Below are 25390 nucleotides of genomic sequence, written 5' to 3'. Positions count from 1 at the left end.
AACATATAGAACGAGACATGGCGCCTGTTAGGCAATATTACCATTTTTTTCAGACAGCGACAACGCTGATAACGCCAGGAACTCATTCTACATCTGAGTATGGTGACAGAATGCGAGTAAAGAGCCGTTTCCAAGTACTCAACTATGCGCCGAGCGAGGCTCGAACCCAGGACCTTCCGATCCGAAAGCGAGTGTGATACCACTAGACCACATAGCCTCATATTATGTCTCTGAATCCCGTTTATTACTCAACGTCAAAATTATAGGGGCTGCTTGTCAATCTAAGAAATTCCATACAAATCACAGTATGATTGACTAAATAATGGTCTTAGAGTCACGGTCACAGGGAGGGATCGCGTGTCTAGAATATCATCAAACCAATGGGAGCAGGTCATCAATCACATGATTTGTTGCTGTCCGACGATTGGATATTCCTTAACAGTTGCAAACACGCTGCTTTGTTTTCAAAAGTTGTAAACCTACCCACGAGTCATGCTGAGCAAAATGACGAATTTTGTAACGTTGGATATTTCTCAAACTGTGAACACTTTTCACTATGTAGGTTATTTTGAGCACATTTTGCAATGTGACCAATGACCTCGAGCACATGGAAATGTAATATAGATCGTGCCCATTAACTCTCTCCTTACCAGCCATTTTTAGAATTTGCCCCGATCCCTGTCGAAACAAGAACGAATCCAAAAAATAAGTAACAAGTGCACTCTATAGGGAATGAGATTAGCGGAAGAGTAGCGTCCCTTGATTGGACGAGAGACGCATGCGCACAACCAACATGACGTTCTCTCTCTAACAACTTTTCCGCCGGTGACGTCACAGACTATGGGTGACGTCCAATCAAGGGACGCTACTCTTCCGTTAATCTCATTCCCTATACAGAATGTTGTTCAGCAACACAGTGTTCAGTAAGAATAGCTGTAATCAAAGCATTTCTTTACATTTTGCGATGTACAAGAGACATCAGAATGAGAAAATTGTCGGTTTCATCGTAACGAATGTGACGATTTTCCTATGGGTGGTACGGAGAGGGTTATTAAACAGTTCATCACAAGTAGAACGGCTACGCCTTACCGTTTCAATAATGTTGTTTGTCCTCATGGCAATGTGCTGGACCCCAGCACCTCCGTAGTAATCCACATATTCCTGAAATACATGGGGTAATAGGGGAATAAACGAATGAATAAATTAACAAATGGACAATTAAATTAATAGATGAATAAAGGAATAAATAAATGAAAATATAAATGAATATATAAATAGGGAAGTAAATGATTACATAAATGAAAAAAATAATTAACGAATTGATGAATGAATCAAATAAATGACCAAATGAACAAATACATGAATATTAAGTAATATATGAATTATGTGAATTAAATATACAAACATGAATACATGTATATAACTAGAAGATTAAATGAACATATCAATAAATAGATTAATATATATTATATTTATATTTATATATATATATATATATATATATATATATATATATATATATATATATATATATATATATATATATATATATATATATATATATATATATATATATATATATAAAGAAGAATAAATGAATAGACATACATATAAATGAACATATAAATAGATGTATAAATGAATAAATAAACAAATAACTATGACCATTTAAACGTCATATATCATAAAATGTAAAGGGTTATTGAGGCCTTTGAATATCCTGTGCAATTAAACTTAATGATAAATAAATCGGGAATCGATTATTTCTTTATCAATCTTTTCTTTTTTAATCTATCTCCAACAGAAACATGTTTCGTTTCACATGTGATACTGTTCCAAAGATTTACAGTTCTGTTAATTCAAAAATACAACAAAAAAATCCCCTTAGGGAATGAGATTAGCGGAAGAGAAGCGTCCCTTGATTGGACGTCACCTTACAGAGAGAACGTCAAAATGGTTTTGCGCATGCGTCTCTCTCGTCCTCGCTTTCATTCCGCTTTCTCTATCAGAGTTCTTCCGTTACAACAGGGAGCACAGAACAAGAATTCCTCTGCTGTCAGTTTGAGTTTTAACTGAGGTATTTATGTTTTTTGGGGATTTTTGTTTGTTTTTGTTTGTTATTGGCTGAGAAGGTTTTGAGCCAAAAATATTCAGTGAGTGGTATTTTGAAACTGTTATATTCTTTCTTTTGCTCATCTCTATTAAATTCTTTTTTTAAATTGTGAGCCTTTGGTTAAATTCATATTATTTCTTAATGACAAAGTGTACCCAGGTGAGATCAAGGGAGACGTTCCATGAGATTGTTTTCCGAGCTCCCCCCCCCCCCCCCGCTGCACTGCGGCTGACGCCTAAGGTATTCCAGTCTTTCCTTGGAATAGACCCTAAAAGACACATTTCCCCTTGGGGACGAATAAAGGGAATTTGTTTATTTTATCTATTTTTTAAAAAATCCGATACACGGAAGGAAAGAAAGTAACCGTAGAATTACGTACCTGGATCTGAGACTTCCTCTTGCCCGGTGCCGGTTCATTGATGGGCATTTTAATGGTCTCCTCGTAATTGGTCACCACGATAGAGCGCAGGGCGGAATATTCGGTGGATACCTGTTTGTCGTCCACGGACCAGAAACGGTGAAATGTCAGATTCTTTTCGTACCTGGGATAGAGTTGGATAATATTATGTATAGATCTAATATGTTTTTATGAATATTTATCACTACAAATAGGGAATGAGATTAGCGGAAGAGTAGCGTCCCTTGATTGGACGTCACCGCCGGAAAAGTTATTAGAGAGAGAACGTCATGTTGGTTGTACGCATGCGTCTCTCGTCCTCGCTTCCGGTGAAAGCGGCATGAAAGCGAGGACGAGAGAGACGCATGCGCAAAACCATTTTGACGTTCTCTCTGTAAGGTGACGTCCAATTAAGGGACGCTACTCTTCCGCTAATCTCATTTCCTATCTGCCATGCCCTAACAAAACATATTTTTTGTTTCGTTTTGGATGTAATTTTGATCAGAAAACTTTTATTCATAAATCGATAGATTAAAATGATCCCCAATGTGTCACAAAGTCTGAAATATGAGACTTCTTTAAAGTGGTCTCTTCTTGTTGAAGTATGAAGTAAAAGTTTTCTGTCGAAAATGAAGAAAAAGCGTTTTGTTAGTGACCCACATCGTGTCAAAAACTATCAAACCTGGGAATTTATTGAAATATCTATCGATTGAAATGATCGTCAGTTAGAGAGTTATTTTTCTTTCTTTTTTTTTTCTTATTTTTTTTTTTGGCATGATGAGGGTGATTTTGATTGATCGACGACGACGACGACGACGATGATGATGATGATGATGATGATGATGATGATGATGATGATGATGTGAAGATGATGATGATGATGATGATGATGATGATGATGATGGTGAAGATGATGATGATGATGATGATGATGATGATGATGATGATGATGATGATGATGATGATGATGATGATGATGATGATGGTGAGGAAGTGATGATGGTGATGGTGATGAAGATGATGATGGTGATGATGATGATGATGATGATGATGATGATGATGATGATGATGATGATGATGATGATGATGATGATGGTGAGGAAGATGATGATGGTGATGGTGATGAAGATGATGATGGTGATGGTGATGATGATGATGATGATGATGATGATGATGAGGATGACGACGACGACGACGACGACGACGACGACGACGATGATGATGATGATGATGATGACGACGACAACGATGATGATGATGATGATGATGATGATGATGATGATGATGATGATGATGATGATGATGATGATGATGATGATGATGATGATGATGAAGATTCCTTTTAATCAAAACTCACCAATCTACAGCGTTATTCATCTGCAAGTCAGGCTGGTTGCCGACGATGTGATCAATGAACAACAAACCAACCTCAGGCCTACGGGGGACAAAATAAGAAAATTAAGGAAGAATCAATCAATATAATCATTGTGAAATACAGCCTTGGTATCCCTCTAACCTCTTTTTTTAGTACGTACATGCAAGGCTGATTGAAGCTATAGATAGAATGAAGTTGACGTCACTCGGGTCTTTGTTATTGTTTTTTTTTTTTTTGCCATCCACATTTATGAGTAATTCTCACTTAACTGTATTATCCAGACCATAAAAGTTCATGGTTACACAGAGTTTTGTGTGTTGGTCCGTTATACTTCCGGATGGCATTGTTGTGAGATTCTTAGCAAAGCGAATACTATCTATAGACTGTAGCTATATATGTGAAACTAATATGTTGATCAGAAGAAAAAAAAATATCCTGACTTCACTCGGAATCGATCTAAGTCCCTTTGCGTGTGAAGCGAGTGTTCTACCAACTGAGCTATCGGGACCACACCCTGCCCCCTCCCTCCTCCCAAAGTAAGGGGTAAAATTTTTAAAAAATCTTTTTCCAATTTTTACTAGACTCATCAGACCAGGTGTGAATGAGTAACTGGCTTTATGCAGTGAAGGATATCGTAAGTCTGATAGCACAATAAGGGCGCCTGACAGGAGAAATGGACTGTGCGAGGTGTACTTTATTTTTCAGGTCTTATAAATATAAACCAAATTGGTATCGTCTCATCGCTGTAATGGAAATTATACTCTCAAACCAACGCAAATATTCTCCAAAACGGACCCGTAATTGCGTCCGTCTATCAGACCTGCAAAATATATGCACGTCGGTACTGTATAATACGGAAATTTGGGATTGAAAATGCGCATTTAGATATTCATATTTCATATTCATGTAGATTCACACATTCATCCATTCATTCATTCATTCATTCATTCATTCATTCATTTACGCATACAAGAACTGCTGCCAACATGCACAAATGGGAGCTCCAAGAATCACCTACATGCCCAAAGTGCAACAAAGCACCACAAGATGCAAACCACCTCGTACTACTCGTAGATTGCCCAGAGACAAAACTGGAAGGGGGATTTGAAACCATCAACAAATGTGATGATGACTTCCGAACCTGGATTGATACCTTGAACATAGAAGTGTAACCGAACGATACTACTACTACTACTACTATTCATTTACGTACAGCAGTTTGCTAAGCGGGTCCTTGTTGTCCGATTTTCTGTACCCTGGCAGGAAAGGACCTGTGTAGTCAGCACGGTCAATCAGGGTGTGTGTTGTGTCCCCGTAGGTCTGAACCATGGCCATCCTCACAGTGCCGTGGTCATCGGATTCTTCCCAGATGTCTTTCACCACTTTACCTCCCTTGGCACGGACTGTCTGGGGAATTGAAAAGCCAACAACATTACTTTTCTATCTATAGGTGGAACAAAGTTGACGTCACTCAGCTCTTTGTTATTGTTTTTTTTTTTTGCCATCCGCGTTTATGAGTAATGCTCACTGAACTGTATTAACCCGACTATAAACGTTCATGGATACACACAGTTTTGTGTGTTGGTCCGTTTTACTTCCGGATGGCAATGTTATGAGCTTCTTAGCCAAGCGCATACTATCTATAGGGAATGAGATTGGCGGAAGAGTAGCGTCCCTTGATTGGACGTCACCTTACAGAGAGAACGCAAAATGGTTTTGCGCATGCGTCTCTCTCGTCCTCGCTTTCGGCGAAGTGTTTCATGCCGCACAACCAACATGACGTTCTCTCTCTAATAACTTCCAATCAAGGGACGTTACTCTTCCGCTAATCTCATTCCCTATAGATAGTATGCGCTTGACTAAGAAGCTCATAACATTGGTATCCGGAAGTATAACGGACCAACACGCAAAACTATGTGTAACCATGAACTTTTATAGTCTGGATAATACAGTTAAGTGAGAATTACTCATAAACGTGGATGGCAAAAAACAATAACAAAGACCAGAGTGACGTCATCTTCATTCTATCTATAGATGGAACAAACTTGACGTCACTCAGCTCTTTGCTCCTGTTTCGAGCGAGACAGTCATTTTGGTGATAACCTCTCACTAAATTGTATCAATCATGTCAGACTATAAACGTTCAAGGTTACACAAAGTTTTGTGTGTTGGTCCGTTTTATTCGGCTGGCGGGTGTTGTGAGTATTCTACCGAAACGCATAGCATCAATATATATTTTTAAAAAATGATGTACGTTTGAAAAAAATCATTTACTTTTTGTGGATATTAATGTCAAAATAAACAAATTGTTGAGGAAAAAGCCACATTTGTGGATCACTTTTGAATTAACACAGTTAATTTTTTTTTTAAAAAGCCAAATACGCCTCTTGTCCCCGTAGGATGAGCATTTATAATGTGCAATATCCACTTAAAGTGCTCAATGTGCTTTTCAAGGTGTCCCTAGCCAAATGTAACACTTAACATGCACAATAAGATATTAAGCCTGTAAGGCGATATTATATTTTTTTGTTCGACAGAGACAACGCTGTTGAGGGCCGGGTACTCATTTTGCGTCTGAGTACAGTAATAGAATGGGAGTAAAGAGCTTCTCCTCGAGGGCTCAACTATGCGCCGCTCTAAGTGAGACTCAAACCCTGGACCTACGAGTCTGAAGACGATTGTCCAACCACAAGACCACATTGCCTTGCGTGATGCCTCGCCTTCCAGAATTTGGATTAATAAGGAGTTGACATTCAAAATCTGCCACCTGACCAACATGTACCCGATGTGGGCAAGAACCCGAAACAGCAGAGCATCTAGTCGAACGGTGTGTTGTGATTATGGCACCAGGGGGGGGGGGGGGGGGGGGGGGGGGGGGGGGGGGGTTCGCGACCGGACCGGATCGTCATAACATAGTAGTGTGAGAACCATAAGAGGCTGCTGCCAAGTCACATCCAGATACAAAATTAGTCGACACCATGACGTAACTATAGTACTCTAGTCGGCCATGGTCGACACTCTTAAGCAATCTTTTAGTGTTATGTGGCTCTGTGGTCTAGTGGTGGTATGACACTCGCCTTCGGATAGGAAGGTCCTGGGTTCGAGTCCCGCTCTGATGATATTAATGATGGCGATCAATGATGATGATGAAGATGATGATGATGAAGATGTTGATGATGAAGATGATGATGATGATGATGATGATGATGATGATGATGATGATGAAGATGATGATTTTAATGACAAGATGATGATGGTAGTGGTGGTGGTGGTAGTAAAGGTGGCGATGATGTCGATGACTGCATAAAAACCACCTTAATGATTGCATCAAGGTCTTCCACTTCAAAGGCGACATCCTTCACCCCGTCACCGTGCTTGACCAAATGCTGACCCATTTCTGGTGATTGCAAAAACAAAGTGGGAAGAGTCAGAATTAGAGGAGTCCACTATAGCTGAAGACAGAATATAAGATAAGATAAGACAAGATATACTTTATTGATCCTTGTGTGGAAATTATAATTTTGGATCACAACACAATTTGGTAATATATAAAAGAAATATCAAATGTTAATAAATTAAATAAAAATTGCCAAAGTTTATTAAAACTTAGTCTATGTGGATTCGAACTAGGTCAGTTTGCTTGTGGGTCAAGAACTCCATCTACAAGATAATCTTGCAGGCAGAAATTATATGAGTGGGATTAAACTAGTTACCTTCTGGTTTGTTGGGTTCCAGCATACTTTGAAATGCAAAGATGATCTGGTGAAGAAATATCAAAGGGACAACACATTAGGGAGCAGGTACTGGTATATGTAAGATGGGAATGATGAAAAGATCTGGATGAACAGTGTCAGACAAAACACAGATAAAAATGAAAGGGAAAACTCCCCTCTCCCCCATCCCCCACCCTCTCCTCTTCCACCAAAAAAAAAAAAAACTCCCAAAAAACAAAAGCAAAATAGAAATTAGCCCGCATCGCACTGTTTCATGAACAAGTGACGAAGTAGGTAGCCTGGCTGTGTAATTTGTTTTCTTGTTTACTTGTTTGTTGTTGTTTTTTTTAATTTGTGTTTGTTTTGTTTTGTTCTCCTTTCTTTTTTGTTTTTGTTATGTTTTTTTTTCTTTTTTTTTTTTTTGTTTGCTTCCCCCCCCCCCCCTTCAATTTTTTTTTTTTGGAAACACGGAAACTTACCTTGTTCTGTCTGACAACATGAGACACCACCTTGCGACTGCCGGTCTCCAAGCCTTTGTAGAGGAAGGGTTCGAATCCCATCCTGGTACAGTAATAGGATGCGGCCTGGAATGGAATAAAAATAAAAGTAAATTTTGGTAATCAAGTGTTTGTGGGTCCAAAAAAGATCATGTTTTACATATTTTCTGATTTTTTTTCAGAAGTTTTTATCCTGTTATAATTGTAAGATTTGGATTTTTGAGACAATTCAATATGTATTGAAACTTGGGCTTTGAGATTTTGTATAGCGCAACATCCACTAAACGTGCTCAAAGCACTTTACAAAAGGTCACTGTCCAACAGCAACACGTAACATTTAGAACGAGAAATGATGCCTGTTAGGCGATATTACAATTTTTTCCGATAGAGACAACGCTGTTAACGGCCATGTACTCATTTTACACCTGGGTACGATGAAAGAATGTGAGCAAAGAGCCTTTTCCAATCACTCAACTAAGCGCCGAGCGAGGAATGAACCCAGGACTTTGCGATCTGAAAGCGAGTGTTATACCACAAGACCACATACCCCCCCCCCCCTCCATTATGCACGTCATTTTTTTTTATAAAGGAGCACTTTAATGGGCTACAAGCCACAAGCTACGTGCATATATTTGCAAGTCTGATAACCGAACGCAAGAATGGGCTTGATTTTTAACATTGTTGTAATGGAATGGACAATACGTTGCGTTGGTTTGAGTTTGAGTGTCCACGTATTTCCACGACAACAATGAGGCCATAATGACCTGGGATATCAAGACTTGCAAATCATTATCAGTCAGCTACAGGGGTCTCTCTCATGACGAGTGATCAAACTGTATCCGTGTTGGTATGTTAGAGTCTATTTATATATATATGACAACATTGAAGAAAAAAAACCGTAGACTACTCCATGAAATACGTCCCCAACCCAAACAAGGCACATTATGCCGACTGAAGACGTGGACGAAAGCCACAGAAACGAACGTCTTGGCCATATATAATGTGAGTGACAATATATATTTTTATATTAGCTCTAACCATCATTATCGAGCACTTTCGTACCTACGAGTACCCACCAACACTCATATTATTGTCATTCTATTGTAATTTGCAGAATAGAAAATCATAAATCTCTCTCTAGGTGATGAAAATGTGACGACGCTATAAATCGCTTCTGAATATGATGGTCGCATTATTATTATGTGCAAAATGTGTTGTTACGCAACAAAATGTTCTATAAACAATTCTCTGTCCAAATCTATTGTGCCAACTCACCTGTTTGGCATTTCCCACCCAGAAGGTCACGTGGTCAAAGTTGAGGAATTTTCCGGCCTCGGGCTAAAAATGAGAAGAAATATAATGATTGTAAACATCTTTTTTTATCCAAAAATAAAAGGTGGGGAGGGGGGGGGGGTTATGAGAAAAGCGAAAAGAAGGAAGAAGAAGCTCTCTCTCTCTCTCTCTCTCTCTCTCTCTCTCTCTCTCCTCTCTCTCTCTCTCTTCTCTCTCTCTCTCCCTCTCTCTCTCTCTCTCTCTCTCTCTCTCTCTCTCTCTCTCTCTTCTTTTTGTGTTGAATCTACAGTGTGGACTAACCGAAAGTTCATATTTCCCAATTAGGCCAAAAGTACTGATGTTACAAATCGTGTAAAGATCGTTTTATTGACAACACGTGTTTCAAACAAAATGACACAGTTTTAGCCTAATCTTCTGTGTGTTGCTTGCGTGTGTCGTACGTGAGTTCTGTCTACCCGAATACAATGCGGACTAAAGACTGAAAGCATTAAATATTTGCGCATGGCTGATCAACATCTTTAAAATCTTAAAACTGTCGCACTCTAATACAGTACTTTTTTTTCTTTACCGAAGAAAGAAAATGTCTTTTTCAAATGTCGATTGATTAAATGACCTTCAACTTGTCCAAAAGGTATCCAGCTTAACGACTTTCAGAAAACTCCTTAGGAAACTTTCTGACACGTTAAGGTCATTTGATTTATCGATGTCGATATTTGAAATAAGAAGAAGAAAAAATAACGTGTTTTGTCAGAGAGTGCAGAAGTAAAACTGCTGTTGGGTGAAGAGATTGTGTGATGGAGGGAATAGATAATATCGGTTTAACGTAAAAATAACGTTTGGTGGTAACTTGGATTTACCAACACACTCGTGCCCATCTGTCACGTGTGCTGAACGTGTTAAAATTGAGTTGATTGCATGAGCTACTGGAAGTGGCCCTCCATGGTTGTCTGGTCAGGTACCAAAATAATTGTAGCCTGGTAGAATAGACACTTAAATAATCACGACTCTCGGACGGTCGTCATAATGTAAGCAGTGGTAGTGATTAGTAAACATAGCGAACTACACAGGTTTTACTGTCAATGGAAGCGATCTATAGATAGTATGCAGATGACGTCACTCATGCCTTTGTTATTGTTTTTGCCATCCGCGTTTGTGAGTTGTTCTCACTAAGCTGTATTAACCAGACTATAAAAGTTCATGGTTACATGTGTGTGTGTGTGTGTGTGTGTGTGTGTGTGTTGGTCCGTTATACTTCCGGATGGCAATGTTGTGAACTCCTTGGCCAAGCGCATTCTATCTATATTCATGTTTTCGTCCAACTGAGTCATCAATCACATGATTTGTTGAGGTCCAACGATTGGATATTTCTTAACAAATGTAAACACATTGCTTTGTTTATGACAATTGTAAATATACCCATGTATCAAGCTGAACAAAATGACCAATCGGGATGTTAGATATATTTAAAAAGCTGTGAACACTTTTCACTATGTGGGTCACTTTGAGCACACTTTGCAATGTGACCAATGACCTCGAGCACATGGAAAGGGAATATAGATCATGCCCATTGTATGAGTCTAAATACCCACACTGTTCTACCGCTTGATCAATAGAACCAAACACAGAAAACTATGTGTCAATTTAAACGTTTATAATCTGATGGGTTCGACAAATGGATGATGCCAAGTCTGCAAAGATAGATCATCATCAAGCCCTACTGCAACCTCCTCGTGGTGTCGAACGGTAACAGGTCAAGCTGGCCAACTGCAGAGGGCGACAAGAATAGGCAATGGCAAACCATTCTTGTAACTTTGCCGAGTTAACTGCATGAATAAGTCCAAAAAGTTAAACGGTGACAGCGTAAAGGGGAGCATGTTTTCACGGAAGACTGCTGCCTCGCTCGGTTGGGAGCGTGATGTTCGTCAGGTCACACCGAACCGTCAGCCAGTTACTAGGCGAAATAAATTTAACAAATGTGACAAAACCAAAATTGGGACATGGAATGTCAGGACCTGTGCCCAAAAAGGAAAACTAAACAACATTCTAAAAGAAATGAAACGGCTCCAAATAAATATTCTTGGCCTGGCAGATATGAGATGGAAAGAGCAGGGAACCATGTCAAAACAAGTAAACAACACGACATATAAGATCATATGGAGTGGTGGAACCTCTTTCCAAAAAGGAGTAGGGATGATCTTAGACCAAAAATCAACCAAATTTTACAAAGGGCACGTAGCAATCTCAGACAGAGTTTTGCTGGTTAAGCTAAGAGGACCTGTAGTTAACACCAATATTATTCAAGTTTATGCACCAACAGAAGAGGCGACAGATGCAGATATGACAGAGTTTTACCATTCACTAGACAAAGCAAAACGAATGTGTAAATCACAAGAAGTCCTTATGGTAATGGGGGACCTAAATGCTAAGATTGGCAGAGGCAGAGATGGTGACATAATCGGACCACATGGACTCGGAGACAGAAATGAATGAGGAAACATCTGGGCAGATTGGTGTAGAACAAATAAATTAATGATTTCAAACACCTGGTTTCAACAACACCCAAGAAGAACCTGGACATGGCAATCACCAGGGGACAGAGCAAGGAACCAGATAGACTTTATAGCAGTATCATCAAGATTCAGAAATGGCATATATATTGCAAAACCTACCCAGGCGCCGATGTAGACAGTGACCATGTCCCAGTTGTTTGTACAGTAAGGATAAAGTTTAAAGCTATTCAGAGAACAGCTGGTAGAATAAAGAGGGATTACAGGTTATGCAAAGACAATGGCATACAAACAAAAATGAGAGAAGAATTTGAAAATGCACTCATGATACAAAGCCAAAGTGAACCTGATAACGAAAAATGTGAAAAACAATTTGATATATTCCAAAAGTGTGTCAAAGCAACTACAGAAAAGCATTTACTAATAGCTCAAACAAACAGCAAAAAGGAATGGATGACAAATGAAATTCTAAACCTATTTGAAGAAAGACGAAAATGCAACAGAGGGTCTGCAGAATACCAAACATTGAACAACCACATTAAATCCAAATGCATCGAGGCACACGAGAACTATCTAGACTGGAAATGCTGTGAAATCGAAAGAGAATACAAACCCAACCCCCAACAAGCTCACCAAAGAATAAAAGAACTATCAGGGAAAAGGAAAAGCAAAGCAGCAGGAAGTTGTATCCAAAACAAACAAGGGGAACTGCTATTTGAAGAACAACATATAGAAAGCCGATGGGTAGAATACATAGGCGAACTGTACAATGATCCAAATAGAAATGAACCACCACTGAAATTCAAAGAACCATTAAGCGGACCAAACATCACCAAAAGTGAAATTGAACATGCCATGGAACGAATGAAGGATGGTAAAGCAACAGGCCCTGATGAAATATCTGTAGAGGTATTAAAAAGCCTAGGAGATCTAGCAATTGATGAACTTCACATATTATTCAACAATATATACAATACTGGGAAAATTCCAGAAGATCTCTGTAACTCTATTTTCATAGCAATACCAAAGAAAGCAGGTGCAGTCAGATGCGAAAATTTTAGAACTATAAGTTTAATAAGTCACATCAACAAAATACTGTTGCGTATAATTATCAACAGGCTAAGGAATAAGATTAACCCCGAAATCGCAGAAGAACAATATGGATTCCAACCTGACAGAGGGACAAGGAACGCAATATACCTCCTCCGTGTTTTAAGTGAAAGAGCTATACAGGTTCAGACCCCACTATACCTCTGTTTTGTCGACTACAAAAAAGCTTTTGATAGAGTACGCCACGAAGAAATACTAAAACAACTGCACTCCATTGGCGCTGATGAGAAAGACCTCAGACTCATGCAAACATTATACTACACCCAGCAGGCATCTATCAAAATCGGAAACTCTACAGGAAATTCCATTCCTATTAAGAAAGGAGTCCGTCAAGGGTGTGTTGCCTCACCAGATCTGTTTAATCTATACCAAGAAACAATCATGAGGGGCATAAATAATATGGAGGGAATAAAAGTAGGAGGTCATAACATAAATAATATAAGATACGCAGACGATACGGTACTCATTGCAACATCAGAAATCCAACTTCAAAAGATTGTTGACAAAGTGGTAGTAGATAGTGAAGCCAAGGGAATGGAAGTGAATATCACCAAAACAGAATGCATGGTAATACAGAAAAACCCCGAAAACAACAACACCTGCAATATAACGATTCACGGCGAGCAGCTTACCAACGTAGAAAGTTTTAAATACCTAGGTTCAATAGTGACAACAGATGGAAGATGTAACCGAGACATACGAGCAAGAATAACTCAAGCCAAACAGGCCTTCATGGACCTGGGAAACATTTTGAAAAACAAACAGATGTCGTTCGGGATTAGATTCCGAGTCTTGAAGTGCTACGTGTGGCCAATCTTGTTATACGGATGCGAAAGCTGGACTACAAATGCAGAAACACAAAAGAACATTGAAGCTTTTGAAATGTGGTGCTTGAGAAGGATGCAGAGAATATCGTATACCGCACACAAAACGAACGAAGAAGTGCTAAAACAAACATACCAACAAAGGAAACTAATGCCCTTAATAGTGGATCGACAACTATCCTTTTTCGGACACATAGTAAGGAAAGATAAGAATGAATACCTGGCAAGTTGTGGAAAAATACCTGGTAAACGCGCCCGGGGGAGACAAAGAAAAACACTCATAGACCAACTGAAGGGCTTCACCAACCTAACAATCCAAGAGCTGTTTGAAAAAGCAAGAGACAGGGAGGAATGGAGAGAGATAATTCATGCAGTATCCGAAGCCTGGACCAGGCATGGAACCTAGAAGAAGAAGAATCTGATGGAGAAAATCATGCAATAACTAGTCACCCATTATGCGGTATGAAAACAATAACAATGATCTGAGAGAGGTCGATTTCATTCACTATTGTTTATATAAAACAATCAACTATGTTTGTCCGAGTACGTGTGAAGGTGTATCACAAATTCCATGTTTTGATTGGTCAAAAATATACTGGTTAATTGCGTAACACAAACTAAGAAGATTTTTGTGTTTTTTTCCCCTGAAAGAGTTCTGAAAGAAAGCAAAAAAAAAAAAAAAAAAAAAAAGAAGGAAAACTGAAAATGTGGAGTCACACAATTTTACGACATCCAGTACGAGTGCATGGACCAATCCATCGTTACGTCATCCAAAACTGCTTGATTAAACATAGGCGAAATTCGAAATTCGAAGAGCGGATTCAGATGAAGACGCTTTAACTCACTCCACCCCATCACCGACTATATCCGTAGTTTACCCGAGTTACTTTTAGCCCATGCCTATTTATTACCTTTTTATGAGACAAATTATAGGCGTAGTATCAAAGCTAATGTTTTTGGTTTTTACATGTTAATGGTAGTTGAATAAAACCATCTATGTGCATGCTCATTTTTAATACATTTTTTTCCAATTTCGAAAAGTAAGAAAAAAATCTCTAGGATTGAGTGGGTTAATGGTTGTTTTTTCTTCTCCTAATGGCAGAGGTGCAGCAATCTAATTCGGGTGTCTCGACAATTCAGCTGGTAGATTATCACTAGCATCACAACATAGAAGTAAACGAGGGGACCTTATCAAGCTGTATAAATTAGTTCATGGTATAGAAAATTCAAAGATGACGTCACTCTGGTCTTTGTTGTTGTTTTTTGCCATCCGCGTTTATGAGTAATTCTCACTAAACTGTATTAACCAGACTATAAACGTTCATGGTTACACACAGTTGTGTGTGTTGGTCAGTTATACTTCCGGATGGCAATGTTGTGGACTTCTTAGCCAAGTGCATACTATCTATAGATAGTTCGAAGATGACGTCACTCTGGTCTTTGTCATTGTTTTTTGCCATCCGCGTTTATGAGTAGTTCTCACTAAACTGTATTAACCATACTATAAACGATCATGGTTACACACAGTTGTGTGTGTTGGTCAGTTATACTTCCGGATGGCAATGTTGTGAACTTCTTAGACAAGCGCATACTATCTATAGATGATGTTGATTACAAAGATTTTTTTTTTACTTATTCAAGAATAACGTTCACTCGAGGTAATGATTTTAAAGATATTTATTACCAGATGCAATACATCCATTCGCCAACATTCCTTTTTTTGTTCAAGAACAGTAAAAAATGGAATAGTCTAAATTACAATACAGAAAATGCGGGAACTATAAATGCTTTCCAAAATAGATAGGGATCTGTACTCTTTAAAATAATATGTTTGATGGCTAAAGATAATTTGTTATGATGGTTAATATGTCTGTCTGTCTGTGTGTGTGTGTGTGTGTGTGTGTGTGTGTGTGTGTGTGTGTGTAATCATGATAGATGAAATCTTAACTTTTTTTTCTCTTTTATATTTTTTTCTCCATTTCTAATCCTATAATTCCATGCTTCTCTTTCTCGTCCAACATTATGCTTCCTTTTCATATTTGTTCACATGTCAATTTGATGTGTCTTTACAGGCTGTTTGAAGACCAATTGGTCTATTTAACCCTTAATCGTTATATTATATTATATTATATTATATTATATTATATTGTATTGTATTGTATTGAATTGTATTATAGTATATTGTATTATATTATATTTTATATTAATATGTTGATGTCAGGTTAAGTCGAAGTTTCGTGTGTTGACGTTTCGTGTATTTTTTGTGGGGTGTTTTTTCGTTGTTTCCTTTTTGGTCTTTGTTTTTTTGTGTGTTTTTGTTTTGTTTTGATTACTATTTTTTCTTGTGTTTGTTGTTGTTGTTGTTGTTGTTGTTGCTGCTGCTGTTTGGTTGTAGTTTTTTTCTTCTTCAGACCTTATTTTTATCTTTAAATGCTCGGATAGTTGGATCTAATAAATCAAGCGTCGTGTCCAAAAGGTAACAAACAATAGAAACTAAGATTAAATCCGTCTCCCTGGGGCTTGTGCCTTTAAGGATTACGTTTAAAGTACCTAAATAATGAACAACCTCCAGCCCCTCGCGACATGGCCTCGATGGGCTACCTACCTACTTACCACGTCATTACCAACCGACAAAATAGATAGTTCGAAGATGACGTCACTCGGGTCTTTGTTATTGTTTTATTTTGGCCATCCGCGTTTATGAGTAATGCTCACTGAACTGTATTAACCTGAGTATAACCGTTCATGGATACACACAGTTTTGTGTGTTGGTCCGTTATACTTCCGGATGGCAATGTTATGAGCTTCTTAGCCAAGCGCATACTATCTATAGCGATATTGACAATAAAACTCATTACCATGCAATGTATAATTGTGCTGACAAATCACTATGACAATTATATATATAGAGTATACTATTATGATAAGTCAGTGGGGATAATGACGGTGATAGTAAAACGATACGCGTGTGTTATGGCCATTGAATCAACGAATACATGAATGGTAATCAAGTCGGACGGGTTTTGACAAATCGCCATTTTATAATTGAGGTTTATATAGTGCAATATCCACTAAATGTGCTCAAAGCGCTTTACAAGGGGTCCCTGGTCAACAGCAACATTTAGCATGTAGGACGGGACATAACGCCTGTTAGGCGATATTACAATTTTTCGGACAAAGACAACGCTGTTAACGGCCACGTACTCATTTTACACCTGAGTACGGTGAGAGAATGTGAGTAAGGAGCCTTTTCCAAGGATTTAACTATGAACCGAGCGCGAGGCTCGAACCCTGAACCTTCCAGTGACTATCTTGAATCAAAAACCCTATCTCCCATTTGTAAAGGATCTCGTGTTATCGCCATTCACCGAGACATCTGTCGAATCTCATCTTTGATCTTCCCATAAAGTTATAAAAAGTAAAAAGACACTCTCGTGGTTTTTCATTATCATCCTAGTGATCTCTCTCTCTCTATCTCTCTCTTTCTTTCTCTCTCTCACTCTCTCTCTTTCACTCTCTCTCTCTCCCTCCCTCTCTCTCTCTCTCTCTCTCTTCTCTCTCACTCTCCCCCCCCCTCTCTCTCTCTCCTCCCCCCCCCTCTCTCTCTCTCTCCCCTCTCTCTCTTCTCTCTCTCTCTTCTCTCTCTCTCTCACTCTCTCTCTCTCTTCTCTCTCACTCTCTCCCCCCTCTCTCTCCCCCTCTCTCTCTCTCTCTCTCTCTCTCTCTCTCTCTCTCTCTTCCTCCCTCCCCACGAAATGACCTGCGATTCTTCAGAAAACAATCAAACTCAGATCTTTATCATGCCTGCGCAGTGTCGACGCTTAGTAGGTGATTCCGATGTCGCAGTGAAAGGGAGGAAAAAAAATCAGTATTTTCTCATTTCACAAGAAAACTTTAACTTTCAATACAGATAGATTTGTGGAATGAAAAAAAAACTATGAAAAAATGAAAATGGTGTCACACAACTTTATGATTTTCCATGACGCCGCTCGAATTTGTCAGAACGTTTTGAAAAGAGACACTGGCTTCTTGAAAGTCAGTTGTTTAGTTGTTTGAGTTTTAATTATCTTTTTATTTTTTTGGGGGGTGGGGGGGGGGGGGGGGGGGGGTGAAGTTGTTTTGCTTTGTTTTTGTTTTTAAATTCGGAGATTGACTTTACCGATCTTCATTTAAAGTCACTCTTTTCTAATTCTGACCAAAAAATAAATAAAAATAAAAATAATGTGTTTTGTCTTTGTACGGTGGAACCACATTTAAGACTTAGGTGAAAATCGACCAGACAGAAATGGCTGAATGTCCAATTTTGACGTGACGACGATTTCCTCACGTTTGATCATTTTCCGGAGCCGAGCACTAACACTGTTTCTTCTTTCCCTAAAAAATGACGCCAATCAAATGAATGCGTATCTATCACGTGACTCCAGTATAATTACGTATCCATTGAAAGGCAACGACCCGACTGGCTCAAATTGAGTCATTATCGTGACATACATTGTGTTATTAAAATACAAGTTGCTGTTTATAAAAACAGACGGTATTTTTATACCGCTTATCCACAGTAAACAGCATGCTCTGGGCGATCTATAGATAGTATGCGCTTGGCTAAGAAGTTCACAACATTGCCATCCGGAAGTATACCTGGCCAACACACAAAACTGTGTGTAATCATGATCGTTTATAGTCTGGTTAATACAATTTCGTGAGAACTACTCATAAACACGGATGGCAAAATAACAAAGACCTGAGTGACGTCAACATCGAACTATCTATAGATAGAATGCGCTTGGTCAAGGAGTTCACAACATTGCCATCCGGAAGTATAACGGACCAACACACAAACTCTGTGTAACCATGAACTTTTATAGTCTTGTTAATACAGTTTAGTGAGAACAACTCACAGACGCGGATGGCAAAAACAATAACAAATGCCTTAGTGACGTCATCTGCATACTATCTATACAATGTTGTTGTTTTTTTTCTTTTCTTCTGATCATTGAACGACCACCATTTAACACAGAGGATGCGGTAGAATAAAAGGGCTGTGCATTTGCCACAGTTTCTGTCCCTGAGTGGTGACCACTACAGAGAACACTGTTATGAAGACATACACATGTAAACAAAATTGTTTAGGGCGAGATTGTGTCTACGAGTGAATAAATCTAACAAAATCTCACGATTCATTAAAAAAAAAAAAACAAGCCACAATACTGAGATTCCAGTCCTCTCTCTCTCTCTCTCTCTCTCTCTCTCTCTCTCTCTCTCTCTCTCTCTCTCTGTGTGTGTGTGTGTGTGTGTGTGAGTCTTTGTAATTATTATTTGTTCACCAATCAAGGGACTGAATTTACTAGATAATGCATTCACTCAATATCTAGAACCTTTAAGGAGCAAGTACAATTTTTGGATACCAAAAACGCTGCTTTCTCCTTCATATAGATATAATGCGCTTGGCCAAGGAGTTCACAACATTGCCATCCGGAATTATAACGGACCAACACACAAACTTTGTGTAACCATGAACTTTTATAGATAGTATGCAGATGACGTCACTCAGGCCTTTGTTATTGTTTTTGCCATCCGCTTTGTGAGTTGTTCTCACTAAACTGTATTAACCAGACTATAAAAGTTCATGGTTACACAGTGTTTGTGTGTGGTCGTTATACTTCCGGATGGCAATGTTGTGAACTCTTGGCCAAGCGCATTCTATCTATAGTCTGGTTAATACAGTTTAGTGAGAACAACTCACAAACGCGGATGGCAAAAACAATAACAAAGGCCTGAGTGACGTCATCTGCATACTATCTATAAACCGACTGACTCAGACTGAGCATTACTGTTGATGCTGCTCTTTTAAAAAAATAGGATTGGGAAGGGGGGGGGGGGGGGTTCAACATTGTTCCATACATACAGTCAATGTTAAATTTTTATCATTGAGCACAGAATTACTAACAAATCTAAAAATTATAAAACTATTTTTAAAGAGCGATATACGAGTAACTTGTAAACTTTTAAAAAAATTAAGGGTAATTCTATCACCCGTGACTCAAATGATTATTTATAAAATCTGCTAGACTGATCGGTCGTGTTATGTTAGGAATCGCCGCCAGGTTGACCTGTTGCCAGATTTATTTGTGCGTACCTACAAACTTTATTACCGGACCGATTTGGATTGATGATTTCTCAAAAGACTCATTTCAATCAAAGACATTTTTACACAACAGTTAAAGTAGCATCATGATTAAAATATCCATTCTTATTATTGACATATTATTTGAATGCTTACAAATAAATTGAGCTTTATAATCCACTAAATGTCCTCAAAGAGCTATACACGGGGCCCCTGGTCAACAGCAACATTTAACATGTAGGACGAGACATGACGCTTGTTAGGCGATATTACAATTTTTCGGACAAAGGCAACGCTGTTAACGGAAATGTACTCATTTTCCACCTGAGTGCGGTGAGAGAATGTGAGTAAAGAGCCTTTTCCAAGGACTCAACTATGCGCCGATCGCGAGGCTCGAACCCAGGAGCTTCCCATCCGAAAGCGAGTGTCATACCACAAGACCACATAGCCGCAATGCTTAGTTATATATGTATTTTAAAGCAAAAAGTTCCCTATCATGGTCATTTTTAAATTCATTAATATCTTCCAACATTTTTAGTTTGAAATTTCATGCCGTTCCATGTTTTGGTAGAACGGAATATGAATTTCTATGAGAATTCTTCCTAATTGAAGTTGAGCATCTTGAAATAAATATTTGGAATTCAACTCCAAGCGTGAAGGTAATTGGAGAGCAATAAAAAAAAAATGAGTGTATTTCATGTTATCAACACCGTAAACTAATTGATATAATTGAATCACCTCTCTTTCTTCTATATTTTGATGTTGTAAGGCCCAGACATTTCAATCGTTCTTAGAGCATAACATATCAAAACTAGTGTGTAAATAAAACGTTGAAGAAGCGATGAATAAGTGGCATATCTCAATTTATCAAATTAATATATAAAGTGTTGCTGTAGGGAATGAGATTAGCGGAAGAGTAGCGTCCCTTAATTGGACGTCACCGGCGGAAAATTTATTAGAGTGAGAACGTCATGTTGGTTGTGCGCATGCGTCTCTCGTCCTCGCTTCCGGTGAAAGCGGCATGAGACACTTCACCGAACGCGAGGACGAGAGAGACGCATGCGCAAAACCATTTTGACGTTCTCTCTGTAAGGTGACGTCCAATCAAGGGACACTACTCTTCCGCTAATCTCATTCCATATTGGTTCTTGGTTGTATATTTCTACATTTTTGTGCATTTGCATATATATATATATATATATATATATATATATATATATATATATATATAATATATATATATATATATATATATATATATATACATTGTCGCCATAGATTCTCAACTTTGTGTTTATACATTTTCCTGCACGTCACGTCTGTAAACGAATTTCCATTTTTTTGGATGAATAAAGTATATCTTATCTTATCTTATCTTATCTTATCTTATCTAATATTTTTGTCTCTGAGTCACAATGACCCAGTCTCTGTAGCGTTACAAGGAGAGCTTGCTGCCCTTTGAATGCGAGTCTAATGCCTATCTAATATATAATTGGATGTAAAATTTTGCCTCTTTAATCGGACAGCTGCCTCTTTACTCCATAATAGGATTCAATAGTCGTGCCGTCACTTCCTTCCTAATGACGTATGGTAACTTAGTAACACTGGCTCTAAACTATCGGAACAATGGCGGACGCCGTATGAAATATTTCTCCGGCGAGCTTAAAGCGTATCCAGAGGGAAAAAACCCATCAATTTGATCATGTTTTGACTTTTACACATTCTGATCACAAGGCATATGAAAAGGGAATGAAAAGTTCTCGCCAGCATGAAGAATAAAAAGTAAAGATTTTCTTTGTTTAGAACCAAGATGGCCGCCGTTGCCGGGCGCGTGACATCAGACTACTGAATCCTATTAAAGGTCGACACTCTGGATAAATTTGGCAAACTCACCTTGGGACCTTTGTCTGTGTATGTCGTCTGAAAATATGAAAAAAAAAAAATAGATTAAAAAGTAACAATGATTATGAGGAAGAAATTTATAAGAAAAAAAAAAATTAAATTATCAAGCTATATATTATAATATATTAAACAAGTTTGTCTAAAAATGAAAATGATCTCTGAAACAAGAAAATAAAACAGGGTTTTTAAAAACAAATTATTTACTTTTTTTTTCAAAGCAGAGAACCAATCATCTCAGCCGGTTTGTGTCAGGTGATTTTAATTGGGGATTTTGAGAAAAGTAGATGTAATATTGACACCGACACGCACACAAACAACACACACACACACACATCCACACACATCCACAGCCACACATGTATATATATATACATGTATATGTATATATATATATATATATATATATATATATATATATATATATATATATATATATATATGAGTGTTGGTGGGTACTTGTAGGTAAGAGAGTGATCGATAACGTTGGTTAGAGCTAATATAAAATAAGAGTTCACAGAAACATGTGATTCGGCAACAAATAAGTGAGTGACTCCATTTATATTATATATATATATATAATATCTGATTTCCATATCAGATACGAATATTTATAAACTCTTACAGTACCAGCGTTTTGTATTGTAGGTACGAGTACATACTGTAATTCATATCAGCTGTTGCATTCAAAATTTACATGACAATAATCACAAAGTTAGTATCTATAACGTTGCGTACAAATTGCTTCGTGATTCGAGAATGAATGGATAATAAAATGGATGAATGGTCAGTCGGAATAGCTTTTGTAAAAAATTATATCTATTTTCTAAATCTAAATAAAAGCTTTTTATATGGCGTAATATCTATTAAATGTCCTGGCAGCTCTTTACAAGCTACCCAACAACAACATGTAAACACGTAGGACGAAATATGACGCCAGTAATGTGCACTCTCAATGCTGTTACTAGCCAGGTACTCATTTACACGTGGGTGGGAAGAGAGAATGCCAGTAAGACCATTTTTATCAAGTACCTACACAACTCTGAGCCGCCCAGACAGGGACTTGAACCACGAATGCCATACCACTAGACCACCATCATCGTCATCATCATCATCATCATAATCATCATGACCATCATCATCATCATCATCATCATCATCATCATCATCATGACCATCATCATCATCATCATCATCATCATCATCATCATCATCATCATCATCATCATCATCATCATCACCACCACCACCACATCATCATCATCATCATCATCATCATCATCATCATCATCATCATCATCATCATCATCATCATCATCATCATCATCATGTTCTACCATAGGGTTAAGTCTTCATTGGGTCAAACACAGATTTATATTGTGTCCAATCATCATAGGACCCAGCGGTAGAAAGGAGACCAGTCCAAAGTCAATAGAATGGCAAATAAAGGCAATGCCCTTGAGCTCTGTTTTGACACATTCGTGTTTAAATCCCTCAGTGGGGCGCTTTCTCCCACACTGTACATTTTACACACTACATACATCTCTAACGAGCTGTCGGCGTATTTTTGGTTTGTTTGTTTCCGTTTTCGTTTGTCTCTTTGTTTGTTTGTTTGTTTGTTTGTTGTTTTCTGTTATTTTAACATTTTATTTTATTGTGCAGTTTTGTGGACCAGTGGTTTGGCTTGCGACCAGCAGTTAGGGTTCGAACCCCGATGTGCGCGGCTCAAAGTAGAGTTACGGGAATAGACCCTTTTCTCACATCTCACTAAAAAATGAACACCCGACCAGAAAGAGCGTGACTCCGTTGAAAATATAAATGATAAAATCATCATAAAGACTGCATATCTCTCTCTCGATGTTAAGTGTTGCTATTGACGTGGAAACACTGAACTCATTTAGTTTTTAAGTCCCAGGTTTGAGAGTTTTTGCCAAGGTTGAGGGTCGTTTAAATCGATCGATATTAAAAGGACGAGTTTTCTGGCCAAATTTTTAAATATTATGGATTTTTCTTGAGTACGACGGAATACCATTTACTAGACTCAAAAGGATGTTTTCGAATCTGATCAAGAGCACATCCATCCATAGCACACACTGCTTGGGTTAAAAAATCAATACTACCCTTTGACACACTTTCGGTCAATCCCCGCCTTCCCGTACCCGGTCCTCTCTCTCTCTCTCTCTCTCTCTCTCTCTCTCTCTCTCTCTCTCTCTCTCTCTCTCTCTCTCTATCTACCATCTTGGGTCCTCCACCACTACGACCCGGAAACCAAATTGCAGTCAATGGAGTACAGGCATGAATCCTCTCCAAGCCCAAGGAAATTCAAAGTCATTGACTCTGCGAGAAAAGTTTTGTTTACCATTTTCTGTTTGTATGTGCTGTTTAAAAGAAAAAAGTTATAACAAAACGGTACTTATATAATATACCAGCCCGCCCTTATATCATACAAGCAAGGAAAATAAATGGCGTTGTACAGTGTTATATGCCAATCTATGCATCTCTGTGTCAACATATTGTGATTGGTGCTCACAAACTGGAAAGCCACTCGATCTGGTTGGTAAGCATGTACTAATGGTAATTTTGGTTTTCGTTAAATAATAAATACTCATCAGCTCTAGCTGGAAAAACAAAATAGAGCCGGGGGGTGTTGTGTGTGTGTGTGTGTGTATGTGTGTGTGTGGGGGGGGGGGGGTGTGAACAAGACTAATTCGAGTGTCAAACGTATTACCTATGTCTACAAAACCCAAACAAACAATGTGTTTGGTTCCATGTTCTGTGTTGTAGGTGAGGCGAGCTACACTTTATATATTTTACGCACCATTGGAGTGTGTATTAATCTTATGTGTTACGTTTTGTTGACGTGGAGGAGAAGTAGAAGTATACGCTTACTTCAATGTGTAATCTGTCGTGCTCTGGAAAAACACATATTTAGAAATTTGGCAAGAAAACTCGTCCTTCAAATATCGACCGATTTAAAAGACCCTCGTCTTAGAAAAAACTTTCAAATCTGGGACTTCGCGAAGTCCCAGGTTTGAAAGTTTTTTCTAAGACGAGGGTCATTTAAATCGGTCGATATTTGAAGGACGAGTTTTCTGGCCAAATTTCTAAATATGTGTTTTTCGAGAGTACGGCGGTAATCTGATTACACTGACCGTGATTACACTGGCCGTGACCAATAATATGATGAATAAAGCCGTGTCGACAAAATAATGGACACAATATGTAATTACCTTTCCTGTCGACGAGGTGGCTGAATGATTTGGTTTTGTTTTCGTTAGCCTGAAGAACAAGCCAACCAGACGACCTGCTGTTGGCCTTCTTCTATTTGTGAGCATTTATCACAATGTTTTGACATTGGCATAGAAGTACACTGACTGAATGGTTAATTGTACGACGCCGAGACTTTTTAAAAGCATCTGGGTTGTCGAAAGTTCGTGGATGGATGTTATGTGAAGTCTAAAGCCCGTTAATATAGAAGGAACGAAATGGACACCACTCAGCTCTTTGTTATTGTTTTTACAGTTTTGTGAGTTGGTAC

General features: G+C 38.3%; 1 protein-coding gene across 1 annotated transcript in view; it reads right to left on the bottom strand.

The window, feature by feature from the left end:
* The window catches only part of LOC144968940 (4-hydroxyphenylpyruvate dioxygenase-like), a 31068-nt gene that overhangs the window by 3362 nt on the left and 2316 nt on the right, over positions 1–25390 (bottom strand). The window contains exons 2-10 of the mRNA XM_078907824.1: positions 21847–21873; positions 9371–9433; positions 8078–8182; positions 7599–7644; positions 7200–7282; positions 5099–5292; positions 3868–3945; positions 2493–2655; positions 1090–1161 (exon numbers count right to left, since the gene is read on the bottom strand). Coding sequence (XP_078763950.1) covers positions 1090–1161; positions 2493–2655; positions 3868–3945; positions 5099–5292; positions 7200–7282; positions 7599–7644; positions 8078–8182; positions 9371–9433; positions 21847–21873 — 831 coding nt within the window. The remainder of the gene's footprint in view (positions 1–1089; positions 1162–2492; positions 2656–3867; positions 3946–5098; positions 5293–7199; positions 7283–7598; positions 7645–8077; positions 8183–9370; positions 9434–21846; positions 21874–25390) is intronic.

This window comes from Berghia stephanieae, chromosome 3 (genome assembly GCF_034508935.2).
Source record: "Berghia stephanieae isolate SIO BIC M18660-M18661 chromosome 3, UCSD_Bste_1.3, whole genome shotgun sequence".
NCBI lineage: Eukaryota > Metazoa > Mollusca > Gastropoda > Nudibranchia > Aeolidiidae > Berghia > Berghia stephanieae.
The sequence above is the reverse complement of the archived record's forward strand: the minus strand, read 5'-3'. Positions and strand labels throughout refer to the sequence as shown.